The 17,654-nt window shown below is 38.9% G+C and overlaps 1 protein-coding gene across 6 annotated transcripts in view; it reads right to left on the bottom strand.

Moving 5' to 3' along the window:
• EPHA6 (EPH receptor A6) overlaps positions 1-17,654 on the bottom strand; it is a 533,966-nt gene that overhangs the window by 392,212 nt on the left and 124,100 nt on the right. For 5 of the 6 annotated variants that reach the window (XR_010392099.1, XM_064522371.1, XM_064522378.1 and 2 more), the window contains exon 3: positions 11,720-12,383. Coding sequence is in view for 5 of the 6 variants with exons in the window: in XM_064522371.1 (XP_064378441.1) it covers positions 11,720-12,383 (664 nt within the window). In the remaining variant the exon portion in view is untranslated. Of the gene's footprint in view, positions 1-11,719; positions 12,384-17,654 lie in introns of those variants that run through there. The other variant, XM_064522386.1, reaches the window with a different exon arrangement.

Below are 17,654 nucleotides of genomic sequence, written 5' to 3'. Positions count from 1 at the left end.
GAGATACCTAACAAGCAGAAATATCCTACAAAGTATGTCAGGGGAACAAAAAGGAGGAGAGGGCAATAAATCAAGTGCCAAGAGCAATACCTTTGAGATTTCCAAAAGCACGGGCAGAATAAAAACAAATAAACACACATTAGGACAGCAGCTCTAAACTGTCTCAGATGTTCACCTGAATTTTCCTTTCTATATTATCAACAGGTGCCATCGGAAACACTGTTCTGCCTGTTGGTACTTGCTGCTATCTGCCCAGTGCAGCTTCCAGCTTCCGGCACGGGTCTGCCAGCTCTGCACCAGCGACTCTAAAGCCCTGAAGACGCTGAAGCACCAGGCTGCTACAGATTAAAGAAAAAAAAGAAGTTTCAGACTTCGCCATCCAGAAGCGACACAGCAGCTGTTCTTCTGAAGTCCCAGTCACTGATCCTCTCTTCTTGCTGAGAGACGTGCAACGCCTTTGAGCCGTCCTGCAGCCCAGGAGGCCTCAGGTTCCATGGTTTCTCTCAGAAACCTCGCAAGCTAGAGCTGAGGACCGGCCAGCAGCTTCTGCAGGCGCAGCTCAGTCTTGGTAGGGACATGCTTGTTTTCCCAGACGAAGGCTTTGGGCTTCCCCTGCCCAGAGGGCTGGTGGAGCAAGAGGCAAGGCACCCTGCTGCCATACCCGCCGTCTCCTCCTGCCCGTGTGGAGTGTGGCTGCCCCACAGCCAGAGCCCCGCTCCCCCTGCGACCAGCATGCTGCTACCCTGCCACTGAGCAAAGCAGGGGAGAAACTCCCTGTGAGTGGCACCTCGGCTTTCCTGGGAGCTCTCCTTCCCCTTCTCTTGCACAAAGGTATCGGGCATAAATCTTACTGTTAGTAGTATCGCATTTGCCGTCCAGTCAGATTTTTCATGTGGCAAGAGCTTACTCTTGGGAGTAGCCTCCTCAGGGCTTTTCCAATGATCTTGCTAACATAACGAAGATATTGGGGGGGGGGGGGGGGGGGGGCGGGAGAGGAGTGATTTTTGAGAACCTTTTAAATACCAAATGCCCTAGAAATCTAAATTAGTCCATCTGACAAAGAATCACTTTATAGTCTATATCAATCTTGTTGCGTAAAATGAGTGCTTTTGATATTATTTTCAACCTTAGCTTTTACGAAGAAATGGACAAATAAGCTGGCTAAAGTAAATCTCATCTCACATGTCTTAATGAGAGTTATAAAAAGCAAATATAGCTCACATTTTCAACACTCGTACATTTTCTTCAGTATTCAAGACAAACTTTTCTGTCAGAAATGTCTTTGCATAGTTACTTAACTCCTGCTTGCAATTCCCAAGGCTACATCATGCAAAAGGAGACCCTTTATTGATTGCTTTTGAAATTACATTTCTCAGCATAAATGCTTTAATAATTGACTGAATAAAATGATGGGTAATCTCCAAGGGAAGCAGCTCTATTACAGACTCTGTTTTATGGTTTATTTGTGAATAAGTTACTCATTAATAACCTGCTTCAGAGGAAGTATAGGTGATTAGATTTTGGAGCTCAACTTTATCGGTTCTTGTAGGGATATTATCATCTGTATTATAATAATCTAAACTATTTTAATTTCTTTCAAACTGTAAATTTAAGTACTTGTACTAAGCAGCAGCATGAGAAAATCAAATTTGTTTTCTCATAAAAAATCAAATTATTTCTAGACTTGGAGAATTTCTGAGGCAGAATTCTCTCCGAATGTGTGTGTACATACATATATATATTTATATATATATATCCTATATTATTAAAGTGTCAAGAGAAAATTCTCATAATTATAAAAACAAATCCATAGCCTACTATAGCACAAAACTTTGGAAACTGCCACTGAGTGCTTATCGGACTACATTTTTTTCTAATTTATATCTACTTTTACTGTACAGAGCTCCACCACAAAAAGTCAATGATGAATAAACAGTCTATGAACTGAGTTTCCACAAAAACAAAGATAGCAAACCCTTAACAAGCCAGAGTTGTAACCTCACTAAAATGCACGTCTCTGGAAGTTCGTAAGACATAGGATTTTTACATCATGCTGCAGCACGTGCAGTGCTCATATGGGCAATTAGTGGCAAAGGTTGTAAGTAACAGCTCCCTCACAAAAGGGTGATTCTCTTTTGCAGCTTCCATTGTGAGTGCCTCCTACCCCCAAGGCAATACAAACAACACGGTTTTAAACAAATTTTATTAGGTCTGAACCATTATACTATGATTTTACCCACTTCCCTATGCTCGTCACAAGAGACCTGTTCAGAGTATATTAAGATGCATATTTTTTCCAGCGTACAAAGCTGCGGAAACCTATGTGCTGAGGAGAAAATACCCATAAGAAAGTCCCACCCCACTTTTCTTCCAGTTGGAGGAAGCTTTCTCATGGCCATAACAAGATATAAGCAGCCAATAGCTGAATTTACACATCCCTAAATACAGCAGGCCATGGTTTTCACTCAAGCAGAACTTGCCTACATTCAATATATTTGACCGCTGAAACAGTTAAGGTTGATCACGTGGAAAGGGCAAAGAGCATTTTCTAAGCAAATTGGTCTCAAATGTTTGAGCTCCAGCTTTAACAAGCAACTCCCAGAACAAAAAGAAAAGAATGCAGCAAGCAAAGAAAATAAAAGAAAAAGTATTACTCAAGAAGTGAGAGGCCCCGTTTCTTTTCATATCTCTAGTATGTGATATACGTTTTGAGGCCAAATTCCAGGACAATGAGGAACCACTGGTTTGGACTCTAATGCAGCGTTAGTGCCTGTCCTTCCTCTCTCACCTCTTACAACCCAATAGCATCCAACCTACCAGTCTTTGTTACTCCCATTTTTACCAATGCTAGAGGAACTCGGATATTGGCAGGGATCTGTTTTGTCAGTTCTGACAAAAACTTTTTTGAATTCGTTGATGCTAGATTTCATTGAAAGGCAATTTGGTGGCAAGCAAGCCAAACATAAGGCTTAACAGAGGATGCAATTATGATTAGATTATCATTGCTAGATAGTGACTTACTGCATATTAGGAAATCCACCCGCATACTGAATTACAAGAGATTTGCGAATCAGACCTACAGCCTCCGTCCTCGTTTCCTGCTCCAGCGCCTGGGCACCTTGGGCCCCAAGCAGAGCGCACCAGCCCCTCTGGCACTCCCAAGCCACGCGGGCCCGGCTGCTCCGCGTCTGCGCGGCCAAACAGCCACTTCCCGTGTCCCAGCCTGAGCCCAGAGCTGCCCCAATTAGTCGGGGGCGGGGGAGATGCACTACACACGAGCCTAATGCCTTAGGGAAAAAAGATGATAAAAGAGCTGAGAAATCTGCAAGAAGTTAAAAATCAAACTATTTTAAAATGCGTTTGCTCTATACACAGTAGAACAGATACACTTATGTATTTCTATGCATTTATGTGTGCATTTCACCAAACTTAAAAGCAAGTAATTTCTTTCCAGTTGTATTAAAATTTTTCCTGTGGCCACCACTGAAGCGTATTTCCTGCAGTGCGCTAAGGACAAATAATTGTAATTTACTATGGGTTGCTACTAATATCCAATTGTGGAGCTGAGTCATAACAACAAAAAATCACTGCAGTCGCTTTAACAATTTTTGTCTAGTGTTTATCAAGGACAGCTGGTAGATCAATATCCATGAACATACAATCCTATAAAACCTCAGGCAAGACATACCTGAGTATCAGCAGATTTTTGCTTCTAAAACCTCCCGTCTAAGTGCTATAACCCAAAAATAGTGACAATTTTTCAGTTTGGAACTTGCTCTTTTACCTAAATTGGCATCATTGCTGTGCTGTCAAAGTAGCTTTCGTATCAAATACTGTACTTTTATATGCATTTCCTAATCAAAGTGAAAAATAGTGATTTCCTGCGTTTAACTCAGTTGGGAAGTAATCAGTTTCTTCTATATGCATATATTATTCAGATGCAGTTAGAAAAAAAAATCAAGGCTTCAATTTCTGTTTTTTTATAACGAAATATGCTAGAATCCAGGTCACGGTGGCTCCTGTAAGGTTCATTTGCTTCAAATAATGCAAGGTAAGTCAGTATGACATGACAAGGCTGTGGAGACAACTTTTGTTCATTTGGTATGTGTGCACTTTCATTGACACATAAAATTAAATAATGGAAGGCTTTTTTGTTTTATTTTAAATCCCCACTTCTGAAAAGCCTTTCCAGCTATTTTGTCAAGTTCATTGTGTTGCAATTTATTTAGCTGAACAAATCCGTGGATGGCTGTAGATTAAGTAAAGAGGCTTGGATGTGAACTACAACATGAGTTTACAGGGGGTTCATATTTTTCTCACTGCTAATCCAGGCAGTCACAGAAAACAGGTGCCCTTAGGCACCTATTTCTTTCCTATCATTCTGCTACAGTAAAATAAAAACCAATTAATTCCAGTAATAAGCTTAAGAGATACCCTCTCAGTTTTAAGACGCTGTAAAGAAGATACCAATATGCTACAAATATTTATGTATCTCTGAAATTTTGCAGGAACAAACCAGGTACCTAGTGTGCAAGAAAGGGCACAAACAGATAGATCCTTTTAAATACTTATAAAAGCCATCGAACCAACCCAAGAATTTGCGAGAAAGAGAAAGAAAAGTGATTGAATACAGCGAAATCAGACCCCTTCAGACTAGTCCAAGTAATTAAGAACGTGGTCAGTTGTTCTGACAGTAATAATATCAGACATCTCCCGTGCTCCACCACATGAAGCTTTCCTCCTACCTGACCTAAGCAATAGTGTTATTTTTAATCACGCTGAAATTGTAAGCCTGATGGACAAAAAGGATAAGCCACATGCGAATCGAAAAAGAACAGTCCAAATGAAAAATAGATACACCATGGAACAAACTCTGCACGCAACCTGGCATTTAAAAATTTAAAATAGTGCCACCCAGTAGTGTCTGTAACACCCCTTTCCCCCACAACAGATAACAGCTTGAATAAAGTCTACTGTATATCTGCTCCCATTTCTAAACTATACAGTTTTTGAGTTAAGATTAAGTCCAGTTTTTGGCACTACGCTAGAAGTCATCTGTGGTTAAGTATATTCAGAAGCTTTGAGCAAGTCATTATCAACTGCTCTTCTATACTATTATCTAGAATTGCTATTACCCATAATTCATACTTTTTTACATACAGTCTTGGATTATACAAAACCCTCTTTATTTAGTGGCCCAACTTTAAACCAGAATTATTTGGAACCATTTTTTCCACATTTAGAATTCAAGTTAAAATATACAGTTACTATTCTTGTGTAGCTTTACATGTGAGGGTTTTCCAGTGAAAATTATATGTCACTAATAATCACAGAAACCTTAACTACTTCCATTGAAAACAGCAAACTCTAAAGCTCTTCAAACTCACAGAAGTTATGCAAAATAAATATTCCGTTAGTAAACATTTCTTTAGTAAATATATTTTACATTTGTGTGTGTATTACACATATAGATATATAAAAATATACACATGTATATGTATACATGGTTTTATGTCTGCTATCCTGAAAAAGGACAGCAAAGAACAACCGTGGAATTAACACTGTCAGGTATATCGCTATACCTGATCACACATCTGACATCTTTCATGCCACCTCTAGCGTTGCCTCTACACATGCTCCTCCCTATCTTCCCTCCTGCTCATTTCACAAATTGACACTGGCTTTCTGCACCGTGTTGCTGCATGTGAGCACTGCAATGATGTTTACCTTTAAACTTGGACTTGGGCTCACAACGAGGTTTCAGTTAGAAGTTATTTTTTATTTGAACTTTTACATCTTGTATTACTGTTCATCCTATTTGTCTGCTCTCTGTTTTGGAAGGAAAAAGGTACTCAAAACTGTCAAGCAAGTTATTTCTGTGAGAAAGCCACCTACAGGCAGCATAGGAGATGCGCCACACCAGCTAACGCGGCTGCTTAGCTGCAGTAATTCCCAGCGCCTTCTGCACCTGCCCCCTTTCACAATGGGGGAAGAACAGCCAAGAGGTCATCTCAGCCCTCCACTTCTCCAACCTCCGGCTACCCAACAGAGTTTGTAAAGAACTGCATCCTTTATTGTAAGGGTCTATTCCAGTGCAACAGAAGCGTGCTGGCTCTGCTACAGGAAGGACTTCTTGGAAAGATCTTCTCTAAGAATATAATTTACGGTCTTCTAAGTTAAGGTTTTGTTTTCTTAGCTTGCCTTTTTTTTAATTAAATAGTCCAAACCTGTCTATATTTTTCCTTTACACAGATTCCTTCAGTACATACAGGCTAGCAAAGAACAACGAGTAAGTAAATACTTGCAGGAAAAAGAATAGAAGCCTTATGCAATACCGCATCTCTGTTACCATCAGGCAACTCTCCATTCCACTACAAGTGTATTTTGCTTCTCTCATGCCAGCAGAGAAGTAACTAAACTATGAGTGCAGCACAAACTTTTTGCTTGATTTTAGTAAGTGGGCACAGAGCAGTTAGCCTGTTGCCATATCGTAGTTCCCTAGGGTTTGTAAGACGACTCCTTAGTGAGTGGAATACTTCCCAGTAACAAAGAGATGTTATATGTACGTGTTTGAAGATAAGGATTAGTTCATATTTGCAAAATGAAAATACTTTCTAAATGAATCAGAAGAAACAGCTGAAGATAAGCTGCAAAGGCAGAAGTTCCTAATACTGAAACATTAACACAATTCAGACTACTGAATAGCAGAAAAAAGCCTTTTCAATTAATCAAGTTTTAAAGGTGTTCAGACATTAGTATCCCAAGTCAATGTTGTCCAGTCAACTCTAGCTCAAAAAAATTGAGCTTTCCATTCCCATTCTTCATTAGAATTTTAATTAAAATAAAGCACGTGAGGCTGTCTGTCAATGCTTGTTATTCTACATTTAAAAAAAATTTATCAACTGTGCCACACTATTATTTTGGGTTTTTTTTTCCCTGAGAATATTCCTCAAGAACAATCAATGTGTTAAAATTAAAATACATCTCTACATGGTGTTTGATTGTTTGAGGCTCCAGAATAAGTTCCAAGAGAGCTATATATAAAATTCAATTTTTCTCCATAGTTAATTGATAACCTTAATAAATTCAACTTATTTTTGATAAATCATTAAAGAATCAGCTTTCAGTTATCAGTCACTCAATAAGTGGTACATTATACTTAAAGAGAACTGCTGTAGTCAAGTTTATATCATGTGACTACCATAAGTAGGAGGTGCAGTAACAGAATGGACTTGGCAGAGGTTAATGCAATTCACATTTTCTCGAAAGCGTAACACAACCTGTTTCATATTTTGTATTCAAGAATCACCTGCTTCTTTTATTTCCCAACATATCCATTTATCCTTATTGCATTGTAGATGCCTGTCAAATCTATTCTTATTCCTTTTACGATCAACTAAAGCCAATATGATTTTTATCTTCCCTTGTCTCAGAACCCAAAAGTAGCTCTTTGTTCCTAATCATGATGTTTTCTTTTTGTGTAAGTGTCCCTGATAGGCCCTGAACATTATGCATATGTTAAATCCAACAAGACTTCTGTCTTGGAGCAAAATTCCAAGAAAATATCACTTTGAACTTCATACTTACAACTCAGGTGCATCAGAACCCTGTGTGGCATCTCCCTCTTTTATGCTATGACTAGCTCACATGTGAATGGGGCTGGTATCAGTGATTTATTGAAGCCAGCAGCTCCCATTAGAGCTACGTACTGTTAGTGTTGCCAAATCATTGGTAATAACTCATTTACAAATGCTTAAAGAACCAAAGGAAGGGGGCAATGCTGGTGCTATCTCAAAAGTAGATTCAAATCAAAAAGGGACAGGTCGTGTTACACAATTAACTCAGAGAAGACTATTTTTTCAAGTTATGCCCTTAACATACATACATGATACACTAATAATCCCAAACCTCTTGCAGTCAGTGTGACTTTTGCCATTGATTTCATGAAGAATTCTCTATCAATGGGTGTCTGACCTGTTCTAGACACATTTAGGTATATATTTAATATTGATATTTTAATCCAGTTGCCAGTTCTTCTCCTCAAACTTTCATTCTGAAATGACGTTCTTAGAAGCAAACATGAGTGGATAGAGAAAACCAGTAGGCTCGCGAGCAGATGAGGAAACCCTCACAAGCCTCCGGAAATGCAGACAGAATCAACCAATTTTGAGATAATAAATGTTGCCAGTTAGTTTGCTTTCTGTTGCCAAGATTTACTTTACTTGCTGCCCCATGATTTTAACTGCAGTGATAAAACTGATCAAAGATTTTCTCATTCCCATTTTTCGCTGCTTTGTGAAACTATAAGCAAACAACACAGTGCATCATTCTTTATGCAGTTTGGTACTTCATGAATAGAGAGTGCTTATCTCCAAAAATATCAAAACAGAAATATATTTTTAAAATTCTGTGGCAGATAAGCTGTATTTGTCATGCAGAGCTTCTTATTCCCCACTAAGCCATAAGCTTCTGTATAATTTAAAATTTTACTCCATTTGCAAATGGTAAAAATATTCATGTACTAGCCTATACCCTGCCCACCACCCAATTACTCACCAGAACAGATTTCAGAACACAGTAATGTTACTTTGAGAGTTATTTGGATGTAGAAGAAAAAAGTTACTGAACAGTTTCGATTAGTTCCAATTTGAAGGCAGTAACCAATTAGCTTGTCTTTTTTCTTACTTTTGCAGCCTATCCAGTATGTCACAGAGTCTGTCTGAGGAGCACGGACACGGTGACATCAAACACCTCCAACACTATGATGATGGAACGCCAGCAACAATAGGGCTTCGCTTTTGGGATTGGGGGGTGGGAGGTGGTAGGGGAGAAAAACCAAGAAAACATGAGGATTGCATCAATACACCTAAAGTTTTCATAGACAACCAAAATGCAGCAATGTTCCTCTCCCCCCTTTCTTCTTCTTTCTATGAAAAGAAATTGAAATGTGAATTTTTTAATTTTTTTATAGCAAATAAGTAATGTTCAAATGTTTCAATGTTTAACAGGCATGAAAGAGTTGATTCAAGATGTATTGACCCTTTTAATTGTAAATTTCTCTTTCACATCTTATCCTAGAAGCAAAGCCTCAAAATAGGATAGGTGTTTGGAGGGACTGGTATCAACTTAGTTGGCGATTTCAATTCAGTTCACAATCCTCAAATATTCACATTGTAAAGAAAAAAAAGAAAAGAAAACAAAAGAACAGAAAAAACGCATTCAGTTGCCAGTGCTGCATACATCTCCACAAGTAGTTTAAGAACAAATGGAAACGCAACTATCATAGCAGTATCTCTCCCAAGTCGTGGTTTAAGCATAAAAACTGGAGAGTGGGCATTAGTGAAAACAGATTTAAGTTGTTGCTGTTCCATTTTGAAAGTACTTTATGTAACTGAGCTTGTCTTTAGCATGACATACATGAAGGAATACAAGACAAATACTTTGAGAAACTGTCAGGAAAAGTAGCATTAATATTAAACGACAATAACTAAAATGAACAAGTGTGGGGTAACTGGACACCTCTGAAAGCAATCTCCAAACACACATACAAGCTCTGTTAGAATATAACCTCCTAAAACCATCTCTTAGGGGAAACAGATAAGAGCATGCAAATACTCATGACATCAGGTATTTCACTTAGGAGGTACCTGTTCAGTAGCCAACTGCAGTGCCAGTTGAAGAAGTGAGTAGAGTCAATGTATTGCAGAAAGGTTTTGCGTTAGGCTCAGGCTACTGGTTATATTCCTCATGTACGGTTCTAGAGCATGACTCATGTAACAGACAGAAATCCATTGAGCATGACTGTCTTGAAGAAAATCCTTACCCCATTAAGAAAGAAACCTTCTGACGTTATGCAGAAAATTATACCAACTTCCAGTAGTGGTACTGTCAAAACTGTATCTTTGCAATGAGTATATTTTGATACTTTATGCCACCAGGATCAGACAACAGAGTAAGTGAACATTATTTTTTGATGATGATAGTGTGCTTTTAATGCTCCATTCTATCCAAGGTTGCTATACAGCTTCCAAAGATCAAAACTCAGTAGCTCTCAATAAAAATATGTGGATATTGCAACGCCATTTGTGTAATTTATGGACATGGACCTTTATCTTTGCTTTTTGCTACAAGTCAAATGTTGAACCAAAGCATAGCTACCTCCGTGGCTACTGAAGCTTTCTTTACAAACCATGACTACAGAAAAGAGACACTTCTTTCTCAAATCTACATGAAACAGTTATATAAAACCAAAAAAAAAAAAAGAAGGTAGACATTTATTCTTTAGTACGCTGGTGATTTCTGAAGCTGACAAAAGAATTAACTACCAGGAAACTGCAGTAGGAGAAGCTGCATGCCTTTTATGATTAAATAAATGTTACCTATCCGAGGGTCCTGACAGGTGGAAAATGAGTCTTAGCAGGCACACTCCCTACAGGTATTAGTGTCAAATTGAATCCACAAAAGCTCAGAGGCTTACCCAGCCACAGCACAGAATTTGTGACGTTTTAGCTGTGCATTCATGTTCTAAACAGCACAGAAGTTGAAGTACTCTGAATTTCTCCATCTGTGCATTAACTCCAATGCTCAAAGTTCACAAACATTTTGACCTCTCTGTCAAAAGTGGCACACACAGGGTTAATGAAACAGAGCGACATGTAGATTCTGCAGAAGACATGCTTTTTGCTCCTGCATGTGTCCACTGTCCTACCCATGGATGTTTTCCTGATAAGGAAAGAAAATATATTCTCTTTGTAGTCAGCCTGAAGTTGCTACCTTGTTTTGATACATCATTAATTCTCTGCCGAACTGACAAGGTGCAATGCAATGTTGTTCTATATATACAAACACACAGCATGGTGTCTCCAAAAGTTTTTGAAAAAAAATCACAAAGTACGGTTTTCCTAAGGAAGACATTTCTTTTAAGATATAAGAAGGTGGCAAACAACATTCAGCAACCAACTCTGATGTACTGACACTTGTTTCATAAACAGTCTAGCTTACCATATTTTTGCATCATTCTTTGTGAAATGCCAGTAATAGTTATATAGCATTACTTATACTGTGATGAAACAATTTTGAATACTTTTGATTTTAACCTTTTGCGTTAATTCTGAACGGAGACTCAAACTTCTGTAAGTGAACTTCATACCTACTGATTTTCTACTACATTAAAATGCACATTACCCATGGAGGCACTTAAACCCCTCTCTTTTACAGCAGCATAGATCATGGCCATCTGTTCAGGTGGAGTCATCTCCTCTGTCTACAGGAAAGATCTGTCCAGGTTTACTGACTAGATTCCCTTGATAGGAATATGGAGAAAAATAGGCATTTTTTCAGTCACTGCTCATCTCATCTTAAGATACATGTTTAAGACAGGTCAGAGGCACTTCACTGTACCTCTGTGCCTGTCTATCACAGTGTATCATTGTCTTCACCACCCTGAAGTGTGCACTTATTTCCACTGATTATAGGAGTCAAGATGACTACCTGATCTATAGACATTTAAATTGTAGGCATCTACAGTTAGACAAAACAAAGGTCACCTTTAGTAACTAAAGGTTTTCTTAGAAACAATATCATGACTTTAAATGGCCTCTCTCATTTCTGCTTTCAAGCATTCCTTTAAAATGTGATGCAGTATTTCCAGTATGCAATCAGGCTATTTGCTGTTCATATAACATCATAATATGATTTTTGTTAAATGCTGTTTTCTTACCATGGCAGGAACCATCCACTTCTTCATATCCTACACTGCAGATGCATCGTCCAAGAGGCACAAGCCAATCCCCATCTGCTCCACAATACAATTTTGGAGTATCGCGTTCTTCAGCACTCTTCACACAGGAGCCCCGTACTTCCACCAAAGAGGAAGAATCAACCCTTGGAATAGTATCAGGAAACATAGCCAAGTTACGGACTGTGAAAGGGCACTTTTTGTAATAAACCCGGACTGAGACCAAAGCAATGCACGCTCCAATGTCCTGAAAAGCAAGATAAAATCCTTTCTTGTTTATTGGCCCAACCTCACGAACTTCTGTGTTGAGTTTAAGAATGCGATCGCCCAAGTCCATCTGGGTAAAGCTCTCATCAGCTGCAATAGTATCAATTTTAGTATACTGGTTTGGCTTGAATTTTACTCCATGAGATTCATCTGACTCCATGTAGTAGAGGTTAAAAGTTTCCTTGCAGGTTCCCAAAACCCACGGAATACTGTTGCAGTCCCTCAGGGTAAACTTCATTTCCACATAAATTTTCTGCGCAGCATCACGGGAGATCCAGTTTGTTCGAAGCCAGTTGTTTTGGTTTGGTTCCATCACGTTACATACCTGGTAAGTATGAATGGGACGATTGTGTTCATCCATTTCAGTTATGGCATCCCACTGAAAAGAAAATAAATTGTTTGAACAAAAAAAAACCCCAAACAACAACAAAGAGTATCATGTATATGCATGTACACAGAGCCCATGTATGCACACACGTGTATGCACACCGAAAGCTTAATTGACTTAATAAAATTAAACTATGTTACTTAAAGGCTAGAGGAAAGACAGTAATAACATGTATTAACTACAGAAAAGTACAACAGTTCACATTTCAGAAACTGATGAATTTCTATTAGTAAAAAAGCCTTTAATCAATGCGGCTTCAGCAGAAGAGGAAGACACTGGCCACATCTATATTAGCAAATTTAATAAACGTGAAAACATTCTTGGGCACCTGATGCAATCGTGTGCAGCAGGATTGCTAGGACAGTGCTACCTGGCACACTCTCGGGCTGGCTACGTGGCAGTCAGCTGAGCAATTCCCAGAGGGCAAGAGCGCAGCACAGGCCAAGGGCAATGCAGCCGCTCTGCTTTGATGCGTCTGAGACGCAGGCGCAGGCTGTCTTGGGCTACGCAATGGCTCTAGGCACATTTAACTGTGTGGACTATGCAACTGTCACGTTTCTGGCCCTGTGGGGTCTGTACTACGCTTACTTCCTCTCAAAAGAGGAAAAAAAAAATTTGTCATAGGCATCATGTCATTTTTGTTGCCCTTTTTAATTCTTTCTTACAGTCTGGAGATGAAGGAGGAATTTATTTTTTGGTTTTACATTAATGTCAAGAAATTTTCTTAACAGCTCTTGACTGAAATTCCTATGTGGAGGCTCTCAAAAACCTGAATCTCTGAAAAATTATCCATATGCTATATGTGAAAGGCTTGTCAAATGCTTAACTTACTACATAATCTGCAACTCTAAAGGATTACCAGATGCCCAGCATAACTAGATTGACTCAGTTTTCCACTAAGGACTCCTAATATCAACATAGCATTGGATATGTATGTTTTCTCATGAAAACACAGAGCTAACTACAGATCTGCATCTCAAAGCTGTATAGGCCACAAGACGTTTCAGCATGGCCTTTCAGCCGTACTGTTTCCACACAGCATTCTAGATGCACGCCGATACACCAATAAGCCAAACACGTGGTCACAAATATCACTCTGAATGCCAGGCTACTTCATTTTACTGCTATAAAACATCAAAATGTATACTATTCAATGTTTATGGTTTCGCACACTTGCAACAGGTTATTAACGTACTCGCTCAAAATTATTTGCACATTTATTTGTTAAAAAGATGCTTTAAATTGAATAAGTAGTTAGCGTAAAGAAGCTTATGGAGTATTTTGGCTCTTACCAACTTTCTCAAACTTTGTAGTTACTTCGGTTAAATTCTCTATATTTAAAAATTTTGCATTAATTACATATCAAATATTAACATCAAAACACTTGATCAAATTACAGACCATACACAATTTTGAGTATGATAACAAGATAAGGACGATCCATGTTGTTGTTCCAACATGAATTCAAATACTGTTAGCCTTTGATACCTCACCCCAAATTTGGCTGTTCTACTACAACACAGAGCATCAGTACTTTTTTTTTTTTAATTTAGAGTTATATTCCAAAGATGCATTCTGACTACTGGAGAGCCTGAATATTCACAGTGCCTATTACATGACTACTGTGAAGAAAGCACATGTGGCTCATGGCCTGCCAGGCTGAGAAAAGGTACAAATTCAGTTTACCATTTGTAAGCAAAAATACTATCACCATTCAGAAGCATAAGCCTCAGCTGTGTAAAAGACTGATTTGTCCACCTTTTTCTGCAGAATCAGATGAAGATATCAGTTAAGAGTAAGATCTTCACTTTCAGAAAAGTCCCCAAACATCAGATGACTCCTAAGGCCCACGTGAACACTTATAACATATACAAAGCCAGACAGCTTTGTTTTCTGATTGTTAAGAGCAAGGGGAAAAAAAAAAAAAAAAAAAAAAAAAAAGCACCTTTTTCCTTAGGAGTCTACAGAACAATCATGGTAGAAATAGCAGAAACAACAACTTGTGGCTCCATCAGCCTGCAAAAGTTTCGTTTTAAATGGTGGTTGGATTTCCCGCAGAAAAAGGAATTCCCTGTGCAGTTAGGTGCCACTGGAGGGCTGGGATTCCTGTAAGCCATCACTTTCGGGAACTCTTCCCTATCATAGCAGGAGTGAAAGGACAGCATCTTGCTGCTAGGGTAAGAACCATAAAGCATACTTTCGGTAAGATAGCCAGACTATGGCGCACAGGCTTGGCAAACACGCTGCTGGCTCTTCAGAGAGTTATACTGCCAAGGGCTTCCGACCTCCGAGAGTTTGGTATGCATTCAGTTAGGGAAAAAGCTGCTACTTCAGCATGAATTGCAAGATAAAAATACAGTAACAAATACAGACTTAGGCAAAACTGTATGTCAGAGGACGAGTTAGCACAGGACCCATCTCTGTGCTACAGCCCCCAAATCAGACTGTGAACGATGATGGAAAGCTACCCTGCAGCAAACAATATGGCACGTCCCGAGCAGATCTGGGCTTTGCAAACAGAAAAGGAGACTTCCAGGTCTGGTGGGCCAGGCCTCTTCCCTTTTGCTGAACACAAACCCACACAGCCTGAATTGATTCAAAATTCCCCAGCAATGAAGGATTTTAAAAGAAGCACAGTTAAAATTCATAGCTCCATGCCTTCAAACAAGTAAGAACATGCAAGAAGAGGCTGCCTAAAACAAACACAAGTCTCTAAGCCCACTGATGCATATTTCGCTTACTGAGATATGTCACATGAACCAAGGACATATCACCTTTCTCCCCAGATCTAAAGTACATAATATAAATTTGAGCATGACAGAAATAACTGCAGTATATATTTAGAAAAACAATAGAAGTACAGACTGTTGTCCAAGTTCATTTGTGCATCAAACCACATTAAAAGGAGATGCTCTAGAGGGGCATCTTACAAAAGGCACTAATCAGAATAAAAAGGTGGGATTACAATATATTTTTTAAACTGGTGATTAATCTTCAAAACTGGAATAAATAAGCTTACAACAAAAAAGTCTATCTCTTAAAAAAAAAGATATTTCTGATATATCCTCCCCACACTGTGAGATAAATATTTAAATATTCACTTTGAATCAATATTCTGGTATGAACTTCGGAATTCGAGCCCTTAAGTTTGTTGCTAATCATCACACTGAGATATACTGTATATGGTATCCTTATAAATACAGGTCTGAGTTTGCTGGTGTGTGGTCTTAATTACTATTCTTGGATATCAAGTATAAGGGAAGCGAGTTCTACTGAACCAAAATATCAATATAACTTGGATCCAAAGTCTGACAGAACTCTGAATGTGTGATAATCTCTAGCAACGTCATGTTCTTCCAGAGTCAAATACTGTTTTTATTCTACGTCTACATTAAAGCGTGGCATTCTTTTTCTAACAAAGACAGCCTGGAAATACTGAACAATAGTTAAATTCAATACAGACAACGAAGAAGCTGAACAATTCACCAAGTACACACTGGTTTTATTTTGGGTACATTTCATATGATAGCTCCAAACTTCTCAAATAAGAACTACTTTTAAATACTTCAGCTGCACAAAACTATTCTTCTTTATAGCCTTCAAACCAAGCCAAAAGGAATATCTCATGGCGATGCCTGTGCTTGCAATGCAGTAGCTCCTCCCCAAACACCTAACTTGACACGCATGGACGTTCACAGAAGTTGCCTGCTTTACACAAGCTGACACCTCTGGCTCCTTCCAACTGAGCCTTTTGGCAACCCAATACACTGTGTACCTTTGCGGTTTTAGACCATGTTCCTTTCGTATGAGGCAAACCTCTGATAGCACTGATGAAACGGAAGCAGAAGCATACTCTATGCTGCGTAGAGGTCTACTCCAACATTGTAATTAACAGGAAGACAGATAAGAGGTTGCATCTTACTCTCACGTGTGGCCTAAGCGAGGAGTAAATGCCACTGAAATAGAGGACCATGGAATTTGAAGATTGGGAGATGAAGATTTATAGATTACTTGTTACGTTCAAATACAAAATATGAGATTAGGTTACAAACCATTCTAAGATTTTGCTTAGATAATCGCAGGTGTTTTCATTTCTCTGCAAGCTACTTTACAACTTGTTTCATTTTAGAACTTCACTAATATTTAGCAGCTGTATAGACAACACTATAAAGAGCAAACAACCTAATTTCTCTCATGTACTAGCTATATGTAATAAACACACTTCTCTTCAAAGTCTTCCCCACTTCCTTGATTTTTGTATTTTATTTTAAACTGAACACCACACTCAGATTCACAAAGTCATGGAGAACTATTTATTACAATTCAGTAGGTTGTACCAATGAAGGTTTTATCCACCATGAGCATTACAAAAAAAGACTGTACTTCATACATTATGTATTATTTCTAAACACATTACTTTCTCACAGGAAAATATTTTAATGATATCATTCCAAAGAAGAGTAAATATAGTGGGCCAGTTTCAGTCTAATGGAAGTAGACATAGCTTCTCTGAGGACACCAGAATTATTTCAACAAATCATGAATCTCCACTATTATCTTTAAACTATGGTTGGCCTCTTAAGATGAGGCCTTATCGTGGCCTTACTGTGATCAGATTGTGCTGCTTAAAGGAAAGGTATGCTAAACTGACAGTTGGAACGATTTATCAAGGACCTGCCATTCAAAACAGGGAACTTATGGGGGGAGTGCAGAAGGAGTGCGAGGACCTTAGCCCACTCCAGTTCTTCATCCCCCAGCCCTCTGCAGAGGCACTGGGAAAGAGCACTGTTTGCACTGCAATGCCATGACTCTTCACCGACTTCCGATCCTGGGTACTGTGTACGGGAAGCAAAGGGAAACAGAGACACTGTGCAAGAGCTGGGAATAGGGCATCTTTTCCCACATGCAGACCTGTACTGAAGACTTTTCTCTACCCTGCCTCTCACTTCCCAGGCTTGCAATCTCCATTCTGCCATTTGCTTAGACTCAAGGTCAAGCAGAGTCTTGCTGTTCAATGGCAGCCCTGTTTGCGCTCGGAGGATTCATCATGATATTTTAATTTTTTTATTTAACTCTGCTGTGAGAAGCTTTTCTGATTAATAGGGGTAAGTTATATGAGGGAGTTGAAAATGTCTAACTTATAATGGGTTGAAATCACTTATAGTGACAGACACCTTTCCCACGAGTTGTCGCTTTGATTGATGAATTAGTAGTGGGTTCTTCTTAGTCTCGGATAGGAGCTATTCAGGCACCGACCCCAGC

The sequence above is a fragment of the Dromaius novaehollandiae genome, chromosome 1 (genome assembly GCF_036370855.1).
Source record: "Dromaius novaehollandiae isolate bDroNov1 chromosome 1, bDroNov1.hap1, whole genome shotgun sequence".
NCBI lineage: Eukaryota > Metazoa > Chordata > Aves > Casuariiformes > Dromaiidae > Dromaius > Dromaius novaehollandiae.
The sequence above is the reverse complement of the archived record's forward strand: the minus strand, read 5'-3'. Positions and strand labels throughout refer to the sequence as shown.